General features: G+C 31.4%; 2 protein-coding genes across 2 annotated transcripts in view; one reads left to right on the forward strand and one right to left on the reverse strand.

The window, feature by feature from the left end:
* The first annotated feature begins 6,588 nt into the window (after positions 1-6,588).
* On the forward strand, positions 6,589-11,137 carry LOC108745568. Its single transcript, XM_018481794.1, has 7 exons — positions 6,589-7,339; positions 7,714-7,984; positions 8,332-8,472; positions 8,578-8,775; positions 8,904-9,074; positions 9,177-9,681; positions 10,506-11,137. Exons 2-7 carry the CDS (start codon positions 7,742-7,744, stop codon positions 11,117-11,119), a joined length of 1,872 nt encoding a protein of 623 aa, XP_018337296.1. The 5' UTR covers positions 6,589-7,339; positions 7,714-7,741; the 3' UTR covers positions 11,120-11,137.
* Positions 11,138-12,167: 1,030 nt separating this feature from the next.
* Positions 12,168-21,416, reverse strand: part of LOC108745810 (GPI transamidase component PIG-T) — a 53,033-nt gene continuing 43,784 nt past the window's right edge. The window contains exons 6-8 of the mRNA XM_018482183.1: positions 13,082-13,234; positions 12,670-12,916; positions 12,168-12,553 (exon numbers count right to left, since the gene is read on the reverse strand). Coding sequence (XP_018337685.1) covers positions 12,298-12,553; positions 12,670-12,916; positions 13,082-13,234 — 656 coding nt within the window. The 3' untranslated portion in view covers positions 12,168-12,297. The remainder of the gene's footprint in view (positions 12,554-12,669; positions 12,917-13,081; positions 13,235-21,416) is intronic.

Genomic DNA, 21,416 nt, shown 5'->3' on the forward strand with positions numbered 1-21,416 from the left:
CCCGGCACTGATGGCCAAATTCAACGAATTCCGCTACGAATTGCTTCCCCATCCGACTATTTCCTGTTTCCAAACCTGAAGAAATGGTTCGGAGGAAAGAGATTCACCACCAGAGAGCAACTCATCGCCGAAACAGAGACTTATTATGAAGGGTTGGACAAATTGTATTATTCGAATGGCTTGAAAAAGTTGGAGAATCATTGGATCAAGCATATCGAGCTGAAAGGAGACTATGTTGAGAAATAAAAATAAATCATAAAAAAAATGTGTTTTACTATGTTTTTCTAAAAACTTATTGGGGGGATTTGTCCTTGTATTACTTTTGTCCCTTGTGTCTACAATGAAGTTTAAATAATTTTTGCGAAAAATACATATACGTAGAGTAATCTCGTTCAAAAGCAGGCAGATAGATAACCCTAAAAACCTTATTCAATTCAGATTTACTGGTAATGTAACATCTGAAAGTGGGAGAGCGATTTAGCGCCAAAGATTTGTCCTTGATTGAGATTGCAGAGGCTTCTAGGTTTCTGAGGCTAGAAATGGTAAATATCTAAAAAAACAGTGCTATGTTTTCTTTTTGGAGCCCTAAGGGCTCACGTCAAAAAATTATTTCATTAGAATACAACTGAAAAATCTTTCAATGCTACGTCTTTTATCCTCTGTACGGTTTTTTAAATTCGAGAAGTTAGTTCTCGCTAAGTCCTTCTGGTGGCGGTGCCGCGTACTACTCAATGACGCTTTGTTTACGTTCGCTGTACAGCTCAATGACATTCCATTTTAAAATAAATTTTTTTATTTTTATATCCTGGAAGCGTACACGAAGTGTATTTGAATGCTCCGTGTACTTTTTGCCGAACGTTTAGGAAGAGTAGATGAAGTACCAATGAATGAAGTGTTTAGAAAGTATATCATACATTCCTTGCGGAGTGTTGAGGAGAGTATGAGAAATAAAAAAAAATTGTTAAACATGTGAGAATGTGACAAAAATGTTTTAGACACACTTTATGCAGCGTTTGGGAAGAGTTCGTAGAGCGTGTATAATTATTCAAAACTATGGTACTAAGAGTCAATGTATAAGAAGCGTTAAAATTCTTTGTTCACACTTCTTTGACGCTTCAACAAGCTTTACATTTTCATCAGAGAGTTAGTTTAGTAACTGCAAACGAAAAAATTTTGTGATTTGTCATTGTTCATATATATATTTCTAAATTTTTTCGGATGAAAAGTGGAATTAATAAAATGAAGTTAGTACCATTTCCCACAGAAAAATGTCTGCTCTTTCAAGTGATAATGTTCTCTTTTGAATAACTCTTCATTATCATTCCTGTTCGAGTGTTTGAAATCTTTAAAATCGCGCCATAATTAGGGGCCAATATTTTTTTGTTCTTAATAGTTCTAAATATAATACTATATGGCGACTTTAATTATACGAAGTCGCATTCTGAGAGGCCCAGCTATTTTCGAGATATAATTTCAGAAAGACAGCTGTTAGCTACAGGACAAAGTGTGTATCCGATTATTCGATTACGCGCATTGCGCCGCTCCAATGTTTTTCAAGAATTCCAAGCGTAATATATCAACAAACAATCTCATCGCAGCGGAAAATTTAAAATTATTGAACATTGCAGAGGCACGGCATTGAGTAATATGGTCTTAAAACTTTTGCGATCTTGTTTCACGAGTCGTGCTTGGTCAATTAATAACGCTTTTATGATGTTTTATTGACATTAAAGATGTCATTAAAACGTTATTAAAGTATCGTAACATTATACATACACACACATAATCTTATAAGTGATATGTAGTTTATTATAACTCTTTTTAGTTTATAATAATATTATGCAAGGTGTTTTTAAATTCGCACCCGCGAAGTACAAGACATCATAGTTTACGCTAAAAGAAACAATTTTTTCCTTTTACACAATTGCGTCTAACAAATAGTTTTTGCAGGAGGGCAGGTTGAAGTTAACGAATAAGCGCTCTGATTTATGTGGCGCTCAGAGCCGGCGCGCTCCTCGTTCGCTTGTCAACCTAATCCTAATATGCTTGGTGAGCTTTGTTGAACGTTCTATTCTCTTAAATATTGCACAATTGCGTATGATAGTTAAATATGTATTACTAAACTTAAATAATAGTTTACTAATTAAGAGATTATGTAACTTAAAGTACCCAAAAATTGAATTATTTTAAGATTAAAAATAAAGTAAAATATTTGATTTACGGTATTTTAAGAGTTAATTTTCACTTTATTACTTACAATAAAGACAGATCATACATTTTTAAAGCACGTACAGAGTCAAGAGAACTTAAAAGAATTCTAAATAGATAATCGTTTTGGTACAAAAAATAAAGATTTACATTTTTTAAATAAAATATTATTTAAAAATTATGTGCTTTTGATTGCAGATAATGGTAAAAATATTTTAAAAAATTTTTTTAAAGAATCGATAAACTATTTTTAAGATGTACGTTCCATATAATTTGCACAGATTAAACCGTTATGTTTAAGAAAATTAATGTCTTTGAAAATCTTGTGTTATTTTCAATGTAGAATAAAGAATCGGCTCTTTAAAATCGAAATATTTTAAAACGTTAGAGAATTATTCTTTGTTTTATAATGAAAATAAAACAGAAGTTTTCAGATATTTAAATTCTCTTATTTCTTTAAATAATGATTCTGGAATTAATATTCTTACATTTTATATTACAATATACAATTTATAAATACTTATGTATGATGTACAGAGATGCTTTTAAGTTTCAATAACAGCTGAATCGGCAACAAAATTAAAGAATAGCTAAATTCTTTTTAAAAAGTTACACTTTTCTGAAAAATTCTTAATCTTTAAAATGATTTAACATTATGAAAAAAATCATGCAATAATCCTTAATGAGTCATTTTAAAGGCTGAAGCCTATTACTGTTATCTGTTTCATGTTTTATTGTATTTTATTTTAGAAAAGTCAATTGTGCCGCCGGCATTAACCCAAGTTATACCACGAGGAAGTTGCATGTTCGGACTTGTATCTGAAATTAACTACTTCAAATTGGTTAAAAAACGCATCTTAATGGGATTCGATTTGAGATCTCTGGATTATGAACCTTTTACGTTATCCGCTACACCACTTCTTCAATTGGTAAATGTGTTATTCATTCTCTACTTCAATTACAACCAGCTAAAGCTAGTAACGACATTATATAGATGTAATAAAAATATTATCATTTTTAACATATATAAAATATAAACAATTTATATTATTATAAGACAACATTGGGTAAGTGCGTCGGATAATCTAATCTCGCTTGGCCGATGTCGCGCGCCGTGATTAGTCTAATATTCGAGCTGTGTTCAACTTGGTTTGCGAATGTTCACATTCGATCATTCATTTTACTTCTAATCAAAGAGAAACAGAAGAAGCTCAATTATTTTTACGCTACAACTTTTTTGGACTTAGTTGGATTAAAACGAAAAATTTCTTACTTCTAATTTTGAATAATTTAAGCAGCATTTATAGTCCATTTTCAAATAAATTAAAAAAAAAAGTAACGTATTTCAATTATAATTGTCTAATACAATATGTAATATTTCGTTTTTTAATATATAGTTTAATTTGTCATAAACTCTTATATGTCTTATTATTATATTTATTTAAAAAAAAAAACTGTTTTATTTAATTAGATTGAAAAACTGCATTTCATATTCAGAATATTGAATATGATTGGAAACACGACCGTTTATATTAAAATACATTACAAAGATGATACGAAGCGCCACTATGGTCTGAATGTTAAGATGTTAAACTACTATATATTATATATTCAATTAAATGAATTAATTTCAGATATGATAATTACATGCTGATATGGTTGTCGAACTTTCAACGCAATTAATATGAAATATTAATAATCCCCCTAAATTTCCTAAATCTTAAAAAACTATAATAAACTTATTGCGAAAAATATTGCCTCGGCCGGGAGTCGAACCCGGATCTCTTGCATTCCGTGCGAGCGTTCTAAGCCTTTAAACTACCGAGACCTTAGCAACATCTTCAATTGGTAAATGTGTTATTCATTCTCTATTTCAATTATAATCAGTTAAACTAGTAACAAAATTATACGATTAAGATAATAAAAATATCATCATTTAACAGATATATAGTAAAATGTAAACAATTTATATTATTATAAGACAATATTGGGTAAGTGCGTCGGATAATTACGTGCCGATATGATTGCCGGAAAGTCCGACAACCATATCGGCACATAATTATCATATCTGAAATTAATTCATTTAATTGAATGTATAATATATAGTAGTTCAACATCTTAACATTCAGACCGTAGTGGCGCTTCATATCATCAGAATATTGAATTGAGCAGTATTCACATTACACAGAAATTGCTGATATTATTTTTGAATTTAACTGAATTAAAAAAACTGTACTTTCTATTCACAATTCTGAATTGAGTAATATTCAGGATGCACAGAAAATAATATTATTTTTAAATTATAAATATTAATATTACTTTTAAATTGAAAGGTATAGAGAATAAAAATGCATTCAGGATTGAAAAGGATTTATTTCAACATTCATGAATCCGAATTTCTGAAAATTTGAATCCATTTTAATTCATTCTCGTTTGCTGGGAAACTTCAGTGAAATTTTAATGAAATTTTTTCCATTATTACTAATGATGCTACTTGTCATTAGTAGTGTAATAATCCAAACAACACGAAGTCGACTAAAAATCGATATAAGTTAACTGCCCAGCAAACGAAAATGGATTGAAATGGATTAAAATGGATTCAAAATTTCAGAAATATGGATTCATGAATGTTAAAATGAATCCTTTTCAATTCTGAATGCATTTTTATTCATTTATAGGAATTGCATAGAGCATATCTCTATGCCTTTTAATTCAAAAATAATATTAGCATTTTCTGTGCATTGTGAATACTACTTAATTTAGAATTGTGAAAATACAGTTTTTTTAATTCAGTTAAATTTAAAAATAATATCAGCAATTTCTATAAATACTGCTTCAATATTCTAAATATAAAATGCAGTTTTTTAATCTAATTAAATAAAAAAAGTTTTTATTTAAAAATGGACCATAAATGCTACTTAAATTATTTAAAATTATAAATAGAAAATTTTTCGTTCCAACTAAGTCGTAATCCAACTAAGTCCAAAAAAGTTATAACGTAAAAATAATAGCTATGTTCTTTTGTTTCTCTTTGATTAGAAGTAAAATAAATGATCGATGTGAACACTCGCAAACCAAGTCGAACACAGCCCGAATATTAGGCTAATCACGGCGCGCAACATCGGCCAAGTGAGATTAGATTATCCGACATTTCCCCATTATTGTCTCATAGTAATGTAAACTGTTTATACTTTATTATATCTGTTAAATGATATTTTTATTATATTTATTTCGTTAGCTGGTTGTAAATAGAGAGAATAAATAACACATTTACCAATTGAAGAAGTGGTGTAACGGATAACGTAGAAAATTTATTTTTTTTTATAATTCAGAGGTCCCAGGTTCGAATTCCACCTAAGATGCGTTTTTTAATACCAATTTGAAGTAATTAATTTCAGGTATAATTATAAATGTCTTAGGAATAAAATTTGTAACTCTTAAGTATGAATGTTTTTTTTTTCAAATATTAAACTAGTGCCAGCTTGAATCCAATCCATTTTCATGGATTTAAAATACGCATTAAAACAATTTTAATCCATTTTAATCCATTCTTGTTTGATGGAGAAATAAAAAATCGACTTCAAAGTCAGCCTGAATGTCGACTAATACTTGACAAATGTCTCAAAAAAAGTCGACTATAAGTAGATTGGAGAAATCAAGAGTCGACTTTTTAATCGATCTGAATGTCGACTAATAGTCGACTAATAGTCGACTATTATCTCGAAAATAATCGACTGTTATTAATTTGGTTAACTAAAATTGACAAATTATCGAATAATCAATTTCTGTCCAGCAAAAATCGAGAATGGATTGAAATGAATTGAAATGGATTCAGATTTTCAGAAATATTGATTCACGAATGTTAAAATGAAATGCTTTTCAATCCTGAATGCATTTTTATTTATTTATAGGAATTACATGGAACATATCTCTATGCCTTTTAATCTAAAAATAATATTAGTTTTTTCTGTGCATCGTAAATACTGTTCAATTCAAAATTTTGAATAGGAAATGCAGTTTTTGAGAGGTCCCCCTCTTACAATGGAATACTCGACTGTGATTAGTCAATCTTAGGGGCTCCGCACAATAAAAGGAACAAAAAACAGAGAATAAGAATTTCAACCTATCAGAAGCTGTGTATTCCACAGTACATGATTTCTGATAGGTTAAAATTCTTATTCTCTGTTCTCTGTTCCTTTTATTGTACAGAGCCCTTTACAGATCACCACATACGATTACGGCCATTATAAACGTTCCCTTCCTCGGTTGTGGCGTAATGAGATGGCGCAGGAGAACGCCAAACGGCGCGCGCGTTAGCATGACGTGCTCGCCATCTTGAGTGTTGGGTACACCGCACACATCGGAAAAAGAGGGGATCCTTCTGTCAATCGGTCACCAACGGTGGAGAGCCTCGTTCCGTTGTCGCTCTGTTTTGTCGCGGCTGTGCACAATTGTGTGGGGCTATGTTTCCGCGGTTTTTACAACTTCAGGGAGACTTACGGGACTCATACGGGGATCATCCTATTAGGAATCAATACTGGTTAATCCCGTGCTGTTTAATCGCGTGATCGACTCTCGATAGAATGCAGTTGCCGTGTGCTGGATAGCAAGTGTTTCAACACTAGCACTTCCAGCGTCTCTCTGAGTCGGAGAGATTGACCTTTTGTGCCGTTGATTTCGGTTAGATTGGTCGATGGTTAGTTCGACGACGATGATTACCATAAAGCGGGAGCGACGCCTCGTAGAACCTTAACTTGGGCGAGAAGAGCAATTTTGGAAGAAGTATTCGAGGGACATCAGGAAGTTCAGGTTCCAAAAATGGCCTTCGCATTCGTGTGCGACCTGACGGATACGTGATGATTGTTACGCGAGATCACGTTGTAGAGCTTCGCCCCACATCCGGGTTATTCCGACTCAAATCATCACTTATAGTTCGATGAGATTTCTGAAGTAAATGCCGGACAATCTCCAGTGAGGAGAAAAAGAGGAGAAAAACACGAGTGTCTTCTTGGTTATGCCATCGCATGGAAAGTGTAACTCAGGGGGTGCCAAAACTTTCTAGACGATGTATCGCGAACGAGCTTTGAGCCCCATGCAAGTTCGCAGATAAAGGTTTGCCAGGAAAAGAAAGGTATATGCAATGAGTATAGTTTCAATTTTGTTCTACGTTTTTTTGCACCTTTACATCGGAAAATTTGTCGTGATTATTATGAAAGGCTCCATAGCTTAAACAAATAATGCGTGTTGGCGATGCGGATTATGTGATGAAATGTCACTTGTTGAAACTCGTTTGAGATGATCCCTGTGAGAGGCAGCATTACTCTCAAAAATCAGAAGCAAATGCTTATTTGCTGAATAAATCATATTAATAAAATTATTTTCACTTTAATGCTATAATTTTGATTTTAAAAATATTGATTTGTAATTGTATAAATAATTGTATAAATAACTTAAACAAGATTGTTAAATGGAGTGAAGATTATTAATCTATATAAAATTCCACAGGGCTTTCTATGCAGTGGATGTATTTTAAATGGGGAACAAAATAAATGATTTTGGAGGTATGAGACTCTCAACTATGCAAGAAAATAGTAGAAATGAGGTAAGGAAGTCTGGAAATCAAGTTTCTAACGATGCAACTATGATGGACAATACTAAGTATGGAGAAGATAACAAAAGGATAGACAATTTAGAGAGGGAGGAAGGTTCTATGGTATCCAATCTTCCTCTTTTGTTTGCTAATGGTTATCCCACATCTCTTGAGAAAATTACTATGGTATTATATTACTTGTATTTTTTTAAATTTAATTTAAGATAACTGTCTCTATACAATATTTTGTAATCCAAGAAATCATATCCAAAGATAAAATTTTATATGATAAAACTTTATTTCACTATAAGTCTATTCTTTGCATTTTCACTGCATTGATCTGCACTAAAACTTTATTTTTTGCTTTAAATGTATACATTATTATACATCTATAACATATATTTATTATATATATGATATATACATCTATTTTAATTACACAATGAATATATACTTTAATTGTAAAAAGCAAACTTTATATTATAAATTATATTATCTGTGAATTGAGTACATCAATGAATACTATTCTATAGGTGCAACTAGAACGTTTTATATTATTTATGGTTCATTGTTCACTGGGCCATGACACAACTAAGGTTATTAATAAGCCTGAGTGGTGGCCTCAAGATATTAAATTTTCAAGTCCATTAACGAGACCCAAAAAGATCAATGATGTAAGCAACCATCAAATAATATATCTCAACTACATTAAAAACATTATATATTTATTAATTAAATCCTGCTTTTAGAAAAGTGCTAATCCTAAAATATCATTTCAGAACTGGATGGCAAATCTGAAGAAATTGGTTTTCCGATGTTACACATATCATAGAAGTGAATATTTGTTACGTTTTTGTTCCTATTTAGCTCAGTATCCACATGATGAATTAGAATACGTTAATAATTGGGACTCGACAACTAGTCTGTATCACAAAAGTACAGAAAAACTACTAGTAACATTTCGTAATGAAAATATGGTGTGTAAAAAATGTATATATATCTACAGGTATACTGACATATAGAATAGTCACTTTGTCAAGTACCCCAAATAATTTGTTATACCTCTCTTTGATTTAATGAATGAGAAAGCTTTCTGTGCCTACAGCATTATGACAGAAGAAATGACAGCCCCCGAAGAACATTGTTATCCCACAATGCATCTTCATCAAGCAATGGTAAAGCAAAGCAACAAGCTCCCATGATGGTTCAACCATGTGATGATATTTATCTTTGTGACAATTGCGATGCTGAATTTGTGGGCCTTGCAAATATGAAGGTATTAGTATCAGATGTATTGATTTATTCTTTCGTAAAACTAAAATTCATATGCACAAACGATACTTGATTATTATATTTTCTTATTTATGCAATTATCAAGGAACATGAAAAAATATGCTGCGAACAAGATCATGGTGGATGTAGTGGCTCGCGCTCGTCTACACCAGATATGTCCATAGTCGAGCCTGAGCTACAGCAGGATCAATTTTTGGAGTACTTCCAATTACGATCGAGTAAGACTGAATCCAAATCGGTTGATGTAAAAAACGTGAGTGCTGCCGATGGTATCGCCAGACGCACCTCTGGACGTGTTAGGAGTTCTCTTAATTTTACAAAATTCGCCACTATCCCATTCTCGTCACCTGCTGGCATAATGCTAACCAAAAAGTCAAAAGCTATGACTGAAGAAACGCAGCAGGAACGATTAGATAGAATAGAAAGACATGTCATCGCGCCGATATTGAGCGATTCGTGTAGACCAAAATGGCTGGACGCAGAAATAGATAACGATAGATGGATAGTGACATATAAACAGAATCGAGATAAACCCACTGACCATTATGTGCATCAATATAAATTTGTGAATTCCTCTAAAAACAAACCAAGTACGTATTTTACTGTGAACTGATAACTTTTCTTAGGCATATACATATGTTATTAGAAAAAGACTTAAAAATTAGATTAAGTAATACTAAAAGAACTTTTGATGATCAAAATTTAAAAAATATAATATTTAAAGAGAGAACTATCGGAATAAGTGCAATAAATAGTATACAAAATAATTAAAAAATCACATATGAACAAATGCCTCAGCTTATGTTGTTTAAGCCGTCTTCAGCAACATAGATTATAAATAATAAAAACATATAGCTTAATATAATTTATCGCTCAATATAAATTATTATAATAAAAAAAAATTTTATCGTTGCATCACTGAGGACAGCTGAACATAGACCGAAACGTTCGTTTTTATGCAGTTGAAAATATTAATTAAATTAATATTGTCTAACATTTGTATTTTACGCGTATTATTTACTACATTTACTTCTATAATCTCTTTAAGTGTTTTTTTTACTAGAACTTCAAAAATTAAAAGAAAATCATAATACAGACTGAGTAGGATTGAAGTACAGATTGAGGACCTATTATATTTTTTGTTCTATTTCCTTATTTTTTAGTTTTTTTTTTACATTGCTCCCTATGTAAATGAAATAATAGAGGAACAATTTAAGAGAAGTAAAAAATAAGTAAAATGATAAAATATAGAAATAGGCTCAATTATATTTTTTATAAGTAAAGAAACAAAAAATAGGATTATATTGTTTCAAAAATAGTTAATATTATATAAAATAGTTTAATATTAAATCTATTGGATATTTTATAGGAAGATTGTATATATATATATGTATAATTTATATTTTCTCTTCAGTGCTAAGTATACAGTCGCAATTACTCTACGCCACATGCAGACCTATTTATGTTGTTCTTACCCGACTGAATGAGAGGCAAATTGATGAATTAAAAAAAGATCCCTCAAAATATCAATATTCTCAGAGGAGTATTAATGTTCGGAAACTTTTATTAATGAGAAAAGCAGGACCGGCGTGTAAAACGAAGTCGAGAAAGACGGCCCACACGCAAAACGTATCTGTATCTTCGAAACGGAAGGCGCCACTGGAGGATGATGTAGATCCGATTGTCGTTGAAGAAGAAGAAGCCAACATTAGTTTAGCATCAGCTAAAGAAACTTTAATCGCGCTTGCTACTGTGAAATCATTTACGGATAATGCCGAGGCTACCAAACCAGCCAAAGAGAAAAAGTGCTCATCACATACGATAATGTTGATTGATCTCTGTTCGTCTGACGAAGAAGAAAACGATTTGAGTACTCGGACGTCGTGTGACGAGAACAGAGATCCCATGAACACCGCGGAATCTTCAATTACAAAGTCCTTCTTACGAAAACTATCACCGAAACAAACTTTACGCAAAACTTTGCATTTACCCCGCACGCTCATCGACAGACTGTCGGTTATTGAATAGCATATTGAACGAAGATGACAACAGAAATAAATATCGATTGTTGAATACTATTTGAAAAAAAAATACGTATGCTTTTCTCTAACTTTCGTAAATTGTATCGTAAAAATGTAAAATTAACGTACAGTGAGCTATTACTTATTATTATATAAGTGATGACTTACAACTTGTACATGTGTTATATTTCTTATATTTATTCTGATTATTACAATAGTTGAATTTTTGTGTTAGATTATCATAAGACTGTTATGATTTCGAAACTTCGAAAAATAAAAAACTGAGTTATATTACATGAATAGTCAGATTGCGTTCAGTTACAGAATATAGGGTATTTCTCTTATCATGTTTAAAAGAATATGAGAAAAAGTGAATGAGTGAGCGCGAATGCGAGAAAGAGGAAGGGGGAGAAAGAGATAGAATAAGAATTGTAATAAGGGAAAGGTAAAAGAATATGTTGGAATATCGCGTGACAGTTTTAAATAATAAGCAATTAAAATTTTTTTTTATATGCATAGCATATAAAATATAATGGTGAACAGAGCGATATATATCGTTACATTCTTTCAAAGTATGCAAAAATATGAATTAAATGATTAATTTTAATTGCTTATTTAAAAGTACTGCATCCTTAATATTCAAAGTTACTTTATCTCTTAATTACTGTATTACATTCTTTTAAACTGAATAGGAGACTTCCTCTAGGTAGTTTGGTATATATATGATAGTCAAGGAATGCAATTTATCTTGCGGAAATCTACTATTGCGGAAAAATACTATACAATATAATCTATTATAATATTAACATAAGTTTTGATTCATGTATATAAATGGATAATTTAAATAGAAATATGTAAACATACAGAACAGGATATGTAAATGCACTATTTAATACTTATGGCAAGTATTACAAAATTTTACAATAGCATTGGATAAAGATTAAAAAATGATTTTGTTTTGTTTTGAATACAGGTGCGTATTTTTTGCTAGAAGAGAAGTTCAAACAAATAAATTTGTCTCTCCATAATTTCTGCAATAATTGCAGAGATTTATTACTAAGAAAAATTTTTGCATCTGTTTATTATTAAAATTCTTTATTATTCATAGAGAAGTACATGAATATTTTTATTCGTAAGAGAGATACAGTTTGCGCGTTTATAATACATTCAGTTCGTTTACAATTTTTAGTCTTGTTTTTTCTTTGCCCCGAATAGCTTTCCTACAAAAAAGGAGAATAATTTACCCTTCCAGTCCTTTTCAATGCGTTTCAAAACTAGTCTCTTCGTGGAAATATTGTGAAGTGGACCGAATGCTAACGCAACAGCTGTACAGGCAAGGCATATGACGTTATAAGGCATACTGAAATCAGGAGTCGGAAGACTAATAAGCAAGGACTCTGTCCGTAATTGTACTAGATAATCATCCCTCGAAGCGTTAAAACTGTAAGTTTAATAATCGATAATCACTTCAATTGTCGCCTATCTGTATGATAATACAAGAAAACATTTTCATTTGTGTTGTTGCTTAGCAAAAAAACAATTGCTAAATAAACGAACCTTGAAGTAATTGTACTTCCATCGAACGGCAAAGCGGTGTAATTTCTAGCTATGGGCAATAATGCTGTAATTATAGCTGGTCCCATGTAAAATCCATGATTAGCGTCCGGCGGATATTCCTGCCATTTGAGGAATAAGTAATCCATATCGATGGTGATTTTCGTTACCGAATGCGGCGGCAGACGCAGGATTAATTCTAAATAGTATGGACTTTTCCTCTCCCTTCCAGGTAAATAACGTTGCGCCACTGTAATAATAAAAAATGTACTAACATTTCATCATGTTGTAGTTTTCATAATAATAAAACGGTTTTTATAAATTTTATTGATTGCCTAAATCATACACATTCCATAGCGAATAAATTTCTTGGCAACTTCATTTATCTTACATTTATTATTTTATGTTTACTTACATGGATGTACTTGTTGCTCATTACAGGTTATTGTAATGGAATGTAAATAAACCAGCAAGTACCACGGAATATTTTCCAATAAGATTATATCTAATGCCTGCCAGTGATTGTTGTACAGTTTAGTCACTAAACTGCCTCTTTCTTGACCATATCCTGAAAAATTAATATATATGAATTAATTAATCTATATGAATATCCATATCGATTAAAGGAAAAGGTAGACTCCTGGTGTAATATGGAATCTACTTAAAATTCTGTAATATGATTTCTTGCAAAAGGTTTTCAATTTCTCCTTAGATATCAAAGTTGTGAATTATCGCCACAACTGACGTAATATTTTTCTTGACAATTGATATTTATTACGAGGTATATCAAAATTTTTTTTAATATGATTTTAAATACCGTATGATTTTCAAAATTTAACGTAGTTTAAAATTCGTGAGTTTATACTGTAAATTAAAGTGCTATTTTTTATTTTGAGAAGGTAAGTTTGAATAATTATATTTTCATTGGGACACAATTAAATGTAAAGTTTGTTAATGCTTTTATATTTGAACCTCCTACCCTGATAGCAAAGTCTATGGAAACAGATTTTGAGCAGGGTCTGCTACAAATTTTTAATTGCAGAAAGACAATAAATTGCCCAGAGTTTGTATTATCTGACATTGTCAGCAAATTGGTAGCAGAAACCAAAGTCCTGCATAACCTGACAGCAGAACCTGATTTCGAGCAAACTCTACTCGATTTCTGCCAAATCTGCTGACATAGCTACGGTGATCATATTTTCTTAAAAAAAAATAAAGAACAAATCTGAAAATTTTAAGGTTTTTTGTTCCTACATGTTTTAAAACATATAGGACCCCAGGGGGTCGATTGTATATCTCGAAATGAAATAAAAATTACAAAAGTGAGCAAATTTACTAGAATATTCATAATTCAATTGATCAACACTTAGTAAATTCTCACTTTTGTAATTTTCATCTCATTTCAAAATACACAATCTTCTCAGGATATTGATCATGTAACTTTTTCTCTAGAGCGGAAATGTGAAAAATTTTTTCGTATATATGTGTATGTATATGTATATGTAAACGTATATACATACATAAAAATTTTTACTTTTCACGTTTCCACTCTAGAGAAAAAATTACATAATCGATACCCAGTTCGTGACTATCAAGAATCTATGCATTATAAAATTTTATTGCATAGCATAATTAAACTGAGATAATGCATAATGTTTTGATAGTTTGAAACTGATTTGACTGTATTGGAACAAACTCTTGATCTGAAATAAAAAGTTCGAAATAATAAAAAATGAAAACAACTCTAATTTGAATAAATTTAATTTAGAAAATTAAGAAATATAATTAACAAAAACAAATTGTATTTATATGCATGAAACTGTAAAATATTTTCCGTAATAATTTGCTCATTAATATAATATTAAGCATTGGAACACTAGTTAGAAAAGAATTTCCTGTAATGGCTAAATAAAGAAGAATAAAGGACAATATTGAAATAAAATAAATAAAGAACAAAATGGAATAAATTTAATTTAGGAAATTAAAAAATATAATTAAAAACAAATTATATTTATATAAAAAAAGCTAAATTATTTTCTGTAAAAATTTGTTCATTAATATAATATTATATAGACATTAGAACTAGTTAGAAAAGAATTTCGTAATATAAAAAATAAAGGAGAATAAAGGACAATATTGGAATAAAATAAATAAAGGACAAAATTAAGTTTTGAAGAAACAAATAAATTAAACAGATAGCTGCTAAAATAACTGTTGTTCAGGATCATGTCCTGGATAACATTTGTTAAGATCAAGGTCACTGGAAATTGTTTCTCTTATTTTCATTTTTATATAAAAATGAATTTTCAATGCAAAAACGAAAATAAGAGAAACAATCACCAAAACCTTGATCTTAACAAATCTTATCCAGAATAACATGGTCCTCAACAACATTCAAGAGGTTTTAGCCGTCAGACATCTTGCGTAATGCTAATACCGGCGGTACTGTAACTTTTAAGCCTTATATCTCGAAAAGTATTTTATGAAAAATAACTTTATTGTAGCGTTTTGAAAAGCGTTTAACACCAGCTATTAGATTCTGGAATCAAAAGTAGAGAGTCCCATTTAAAAAAATTGATGTGACTTTGATCTGACCTTGGCAATCCAAGGTCAACCTGATAAGATCAGTAAATAGATCTTTTTGAACTGCAACTTTTATCTGAAACACTTTTCTGTAAAACTTATATTTTCCGAGATATTCAGGTGTCCCGATCTTTTTGGGACATCCTGTATATGTGACTATACATACATATTGGGTGTGTGAATATGACTCCGCCCTTTCCAATAGGTTCGCTAGTGTCACTGCTTACGCGTGTACATTAAAATGTCAATACTTGTATTCGATAGTATTTTGTCAGCTGTCAAACGCAAGTCGTATGTGTGACATACGGTTGAAGCGTAAACAATAAGTATTTTTATCGCATTGAAAATGTCGGGTTTTATTCCAAATAAACATCATTTGCGGGAAGTTTTATTGCACTAAGAAAAGTGCAGCGGAAACTTATCATTTGTTTGTGGATATTTACGGTGAGCATGCTCCATCAAATACAACTTGCAAAGAATGATTCGATGAAAAATTCGACGGTTTAAAAACGATGATTTTGACATTGAGGACAAAGAACATGGAAAACCACCCAAAAATTTGAAGACGCTGAATTGGAAGAATCATTGGCTGAAGATTGTTGTCAAACACAATCAGAATTGGCAACATTAAATGTCGATCGATCAACTGTTGCAAAACGTTTGCGAGCAATAGGAATGGTTCAAAAAGCTAGTAACTGGGTTCCACATGAATTAAAAGACAGAGATATCGAACGTCAAAAAACCATTTGTGAAATGCTGCTTCAAAGACAAGAAAGAAAAGGTTTTTTGCATCGAACAATTACTGGAGATGAAAAATGGATATATTATGAGAATCCAAAACGCAAAAAAGCCTGGGTGAAGCCGGCCCATTACAGCCAAAGAAAAACATTCATTGTGCCAGGGTTATGCTCTGTATTTGGTAGGATCAGAAAGGTGTTGTGCACTATGAGTTGCTGAAACCGTCTGATACTATCACTGGCGATGTTTACCGACGACAACTAATGCGTTTGAAGGTAGCTATAGAAGAAAAACGACCAGAATGGGTGAATAGGCATAGTAAATTAATTTTTCAACATGACAATGCCAGACCGCATACTGCAAAAGTCGTGAAAACATATTTAAATGGACAGGACTGGGTAGTGCTACCTCACCGGCTATATTCGCCAGACATAGCTCCTTTAAATTACTACTTATTCCGGACGATGCAGTCAGATCTTACAGGAGAGCGATTTACTTCTTACGAAAGCATCAAAATTTGGCTTGATAATTGGATTGCCTCAAAAGATCAGGACTTCTTCATGCAAGAAAACCGTAAATTACCTGAAAGATGGGCGAAGGTTGTAGCTACAGATGGAGCATACTTTGAATAAATAATTATTTCATTTTCTAAACAAGCAAATGTGTTTTATTTTCACAAAAAAAGGCGGAGTCATATTCACATACCCAATATATATTATCATCTGTTGATTATTAGTACTGAAAATTTATAGTTCCCGTTTTGTATACTACAAATTTGCAGTACTGATAGTCAACTGGCAGTAATATATGAACATGGCCTGAATGGTGGTGGTTCATTATTCTATCATAAATATATACTTATATTTATTGTTGATTATAAATAAAATGATATAAAATGTGCGTATTGCTTAATATTTAATAATTATTACAAGTGACTAGTTTATACTATCGAGGAGGAAGAAATGTTGACGAAGTTGTAAACACAAAATAATAAGCCTAATTCTTTATCATGTAACTATGGGTGCGATCGAGTTGCCGCTATGAATGCTTCGAAGCATTTCTTGATTGGTCAATTAGTAAAATTTCTTCTTCCGATTGGTTAATCAAATATTTCGAAGCATTCGTAGTGGCAATTCGACACACTCTATACTCAGTAAGAAATGATAAATAATGGATCGATATCGAATCGACATCGATTTTATTGTCATTTCTCACTGGATAACTATCTTGGGAAGCAGAAAACGAAACTATTTTATAATTTAGTTCTATATAAATGCATATTTTAGATAAATTTATAATAAAATTATAGTAAATAAATGTTATATTGTTCAGTATAAATAATAAAGAGCTAGTGAGCCAAGCTGGTTGTTCTTGCTTATAATATTATTTGTTACTGTTATAAACTAAAATTATTTAATATAAACAAACATTTCGATCCTTCACGTTGGGTCATCTTCAGTGTACAAATTTTAAAGGACAAAAATTAATAATATTAATCAGTGTTTCTTTTCGTTCACTATGTCACACAGATTGCATGGTTATGGAATGGTTAAAAGCTACGAATCTTTTTGTTAGAGAACATTCGGACATTCTTTTCACTAGAGCAGATAAAGATAATATAATTGTAGCGCTGAACAGAGTTGAATATATCTCTAGAATGGACATGACAGATAATTCAACATACGAAGTATGTACAAAAAATCCAATTAAAAAACTAACTAGTGATTTACATTCACTCTTAATACGTTGGAAGGATAGGGATTACATCAATGGAACAACTTATAAAAACTTATTAACCACAGATGGTACTTCACCTATAGCCTAGAGCATATGGACTTCCTAAAGTGCATAAACCTAATATGCCTTTAAGAATAATAATTTCTTCAGTTAATAGTCCACTACATAAATTTTCATGGTATCTTCATAAAATCATTAGCATAAGTATTCTAGAAGGCTTTAGTCATGTAAAAAACAACAATTAACTAACTCAATGGTTGCAAATTAGAATCGGATCATCGATTAGTTTGATTACATGTTGTTTCACTCTTTACTAATGTCCCGATAGACTTACAATTAGCAGTGAAAAGCATTACTAAGAGATAGCATTTGATTTCAAACAATACGAATATTATTTGGTAATCAAAGGCTACGAGTCGCAACTAGATGACGAGTGTTGGAAATCTAATATTTAATGATTAAATTAGAAGTATATAAAGACATATAAAAATATAATCATACGTTTCAACTTCTATCGGATCATCTTCAGTGTACAATTTAATAAAACTAAACAAACTTGTGATTTAATCGACATCGATATAACAGTTCTATCATATATTCCTATTCGAAATTTTTGCTATGTTAGGCGATTTTACTATTCCTCCTCGAATATTTTATGTCCATATTCCTAATATTGTCCTTCCTTCTCCATCCTTCGATTTCCTATTGTTGCAGATATTAACGCAATTCAAATTCACCCATTGCAATTTCAAGATTAAAAGCATTCTTAGTCTATCTAAATTAAAATAACCATTGACTAATATTATATAATTTGACCATATTGCATAATTTAAACCAATCTAAATGTAAATTATTTGTACTTTTAATTGACCAGTATTTCCAAATTGCAATAAATTCACAATCACTGAGATATTAAAACAGAATAATTATATCAAGTATGTTATTTTCAAACGATTTAACAAACAATGATTACAGACAAGAGACAAAGATATTATGTTGAAGAATATGTAGTGGAAGGGGAACATGGTTAATGGAAAGGAATACGAATATTTCTTTTGAAGAATTTTTAATTGCAATCAACATGATATTAGGCTCTACTTACTTCATGTTCAACAATATTTGTTATAAGCAGGTATACGATACCCCTATGGGATCTCTATTATCACCGATAATAACTGACTTAGTAATGCAAGATATAGAAATCTTAGCATTAAATCTTTTATCCTTCCAATTTCTTCTCTTTTACATAAGATATGTCGATGACATCTTACTGTCAGCTCCGGAAAAAACATGTTGGATTACATTTTGGATACTTTCAACTCATTACATGAACGCATATATTGGAGTATAAATAAATTTCCGCCGTTTTTTATCAAAAATTTTATCATCTATTGTGAAAAAACGGTACCTAATGTTTTATTCGAAGTATTGTCCATCGCTAGCCACTACTTTTTCCCATCTTTCTGGCAGCATACGGATACCGCGTCATCTTTTGAAGCTATCCACGAATCGACCCAATTTTTGGTATCTTCATATGATGTGAAGTGTTGCTCAGACAGGCCATGCGCCATCGATCGAAACAGGTAGTAATCAGAAGGAGCAATGTCTGGTGAATACGGCGGGTGGGGTAAAACTTCCCAATTGAGTGTTTCCAGGTAGGTTTTGACCGTCGCCGCAACATGTGGACGAGCATTATCATGCAGAAGAATAACTTTGTCGTGTCTGGAGTAGTAGTGGGCGCGTTTTTCCTTGAGTGCTCGGCTCAATCTCATCAATTGTGTTCGGTAGAGAGCCCCGGTAATGGTTTCGTTCGGTTTGAGCAACTCATAATAAACGACACCTAGCTGATCCCACCAAATACACAACATGAGCTTTTTCCCATGAATGTTCGGCTTGGCTGTCGATGTTGAAGCATGGTCAGGTGGTCCCCATGATTTCTTTTTCTTTGGGTTATCGTAGTGAATCCATTTTTCATCACCAATGACTACACGGTGCAAAAAACCCTTTCGTTTATGACTGGCAAGCAGCATTTCACATGTGAAAAATCGGCGTTCAACGTTTCTCGGCTTCAGTTCATATGGAACCCAATTTCCTTGCTTTTGAATCAATCCCAATTTTAAGCGATGTGAAATTGCTGGTTGAGTCATTCCTAATGTAAGTGCAAGTGCTTCTTGCGTTTGGCACGAATCTTCATCCAATAATGCTTCCAATTCCGCGTCTTCGTACACTTTCGGCCTTCCGCTACGTTCTTTGTCTTCGACGTCAAATTCACCGTTCTTAAACTTTTGAAACCACTCACGGCAACTTCTCTCACTTAAGACAGCCTCACCATATGCTTCTACAAGCAATCGATGCGCCTCAGCTGCAGATTTCTTCAAATTAAAGAAGTAAATCAAAAGCTCCCGCAAATGATGCTTATTCGGCTCAAAACTCGACATTTTCGCACGAAAAAAGATATAAGATGCTGATGCAAAATCACTAATATTTCAAGGTTATGTTCTTGCCAGATGTCCAACTTTACGATATGACGTTTTACAACTGACAATTTTAACTATAACATACTGGTAGCGCCATTGTTTGTCAAACGGCGGAAACTTATTTATACTCCCAATAGTTTACAATGGAGATAGAAAAGAACAACAGTCAGTTTTCTAGATGTACAATATAAAAAAAGAGACAGAGAGGCGATTACTTTTGATTTGTACTATAAACCTTCCTTTTCAAGTAGATATTTAAATTTTCATCCTATTAGTCATAAAAAAGGCATAATTTTTAGTATGGAAAATAATCAAATTATCCCATCCCAAATTTTACAAAAAAAAACTTCATTAATATAATAAATATATTGTTAAAAAATAACTATCCTTTTGACTTCATTTTCGTAACAATTAATCATAGTGTAAATCGGTCTCTACGAAAATGATATTCATGTCCACTAAGGAGGCTTGACTCGAAGCTTTTTGGTCGGCCGCGGCGTTTCGTCTCGGTCCCACACTACTAGACTCATCAATAAGGTGATGTAGTGTAGGCCCTGCCTTAGACGCCTGGAATAAATTTAGATTGATATTCTATTTAAAGGGAATTCGAAATAAAATTTAATACTCATAATAGTAAAAACACAAGAATTAAAACTAGAAATTTAAAATGCCTATTACGGTCGAAGCTGGATCTTCATTGCTTTAAATAATTCAATTTTGAATTACTAATAGACACTACATATGTACTTGCATATATACCATTATAATCTTTTTTTGAACTGCGCGCCGAATTATTTTCCCGGACTATAAACACAATTAAAACTGCTCTAGTAATTACGAATTAAATTGACAAGCAATTTTAATGATTTGATGCTACCATTAAGCATCATATTATAAAGATGTTAATATGTTGAAACTGTTAATAAATTTATTGCGAAAAATATTACAAGAATTAAATATAGTAAAATAGATTTGAACATAACAAGATATATTAATGTATTTCAATATATGTTTAAAATTAATTAACGATACAAGTTTTTTTTAATAATTGATGTATTACATGCCTTAAAATATGTTTTGGTAATTAGTTTTAGTTTTTATACATAATATATATATATATAATATATATATATGTATATATATATATACACACATATACAGAAAGAGAGAGAGAGAGAGAGAAACGAACAAAAATTGCGATTAGTGTTACGAAAC

This window comes from Trachymyrmex septentrionalis, unplaced genomic scaffold (genome assembly GCF_001594115.1).
Source record: "Trachymyrmex septentrionalis isolate Tsep2-gDNA-1 unplaced genomic scaffold, Tsep1.0 scaffold106, whole genome shotgun sequence".
Classification (NCBI taxonomy): Eukaryota; Metazoa; Arthropoda; class Insecta; order Hymenoptera; family Formicidae; genus Trachymyrmex; species Trachymyrmex septentrionalis.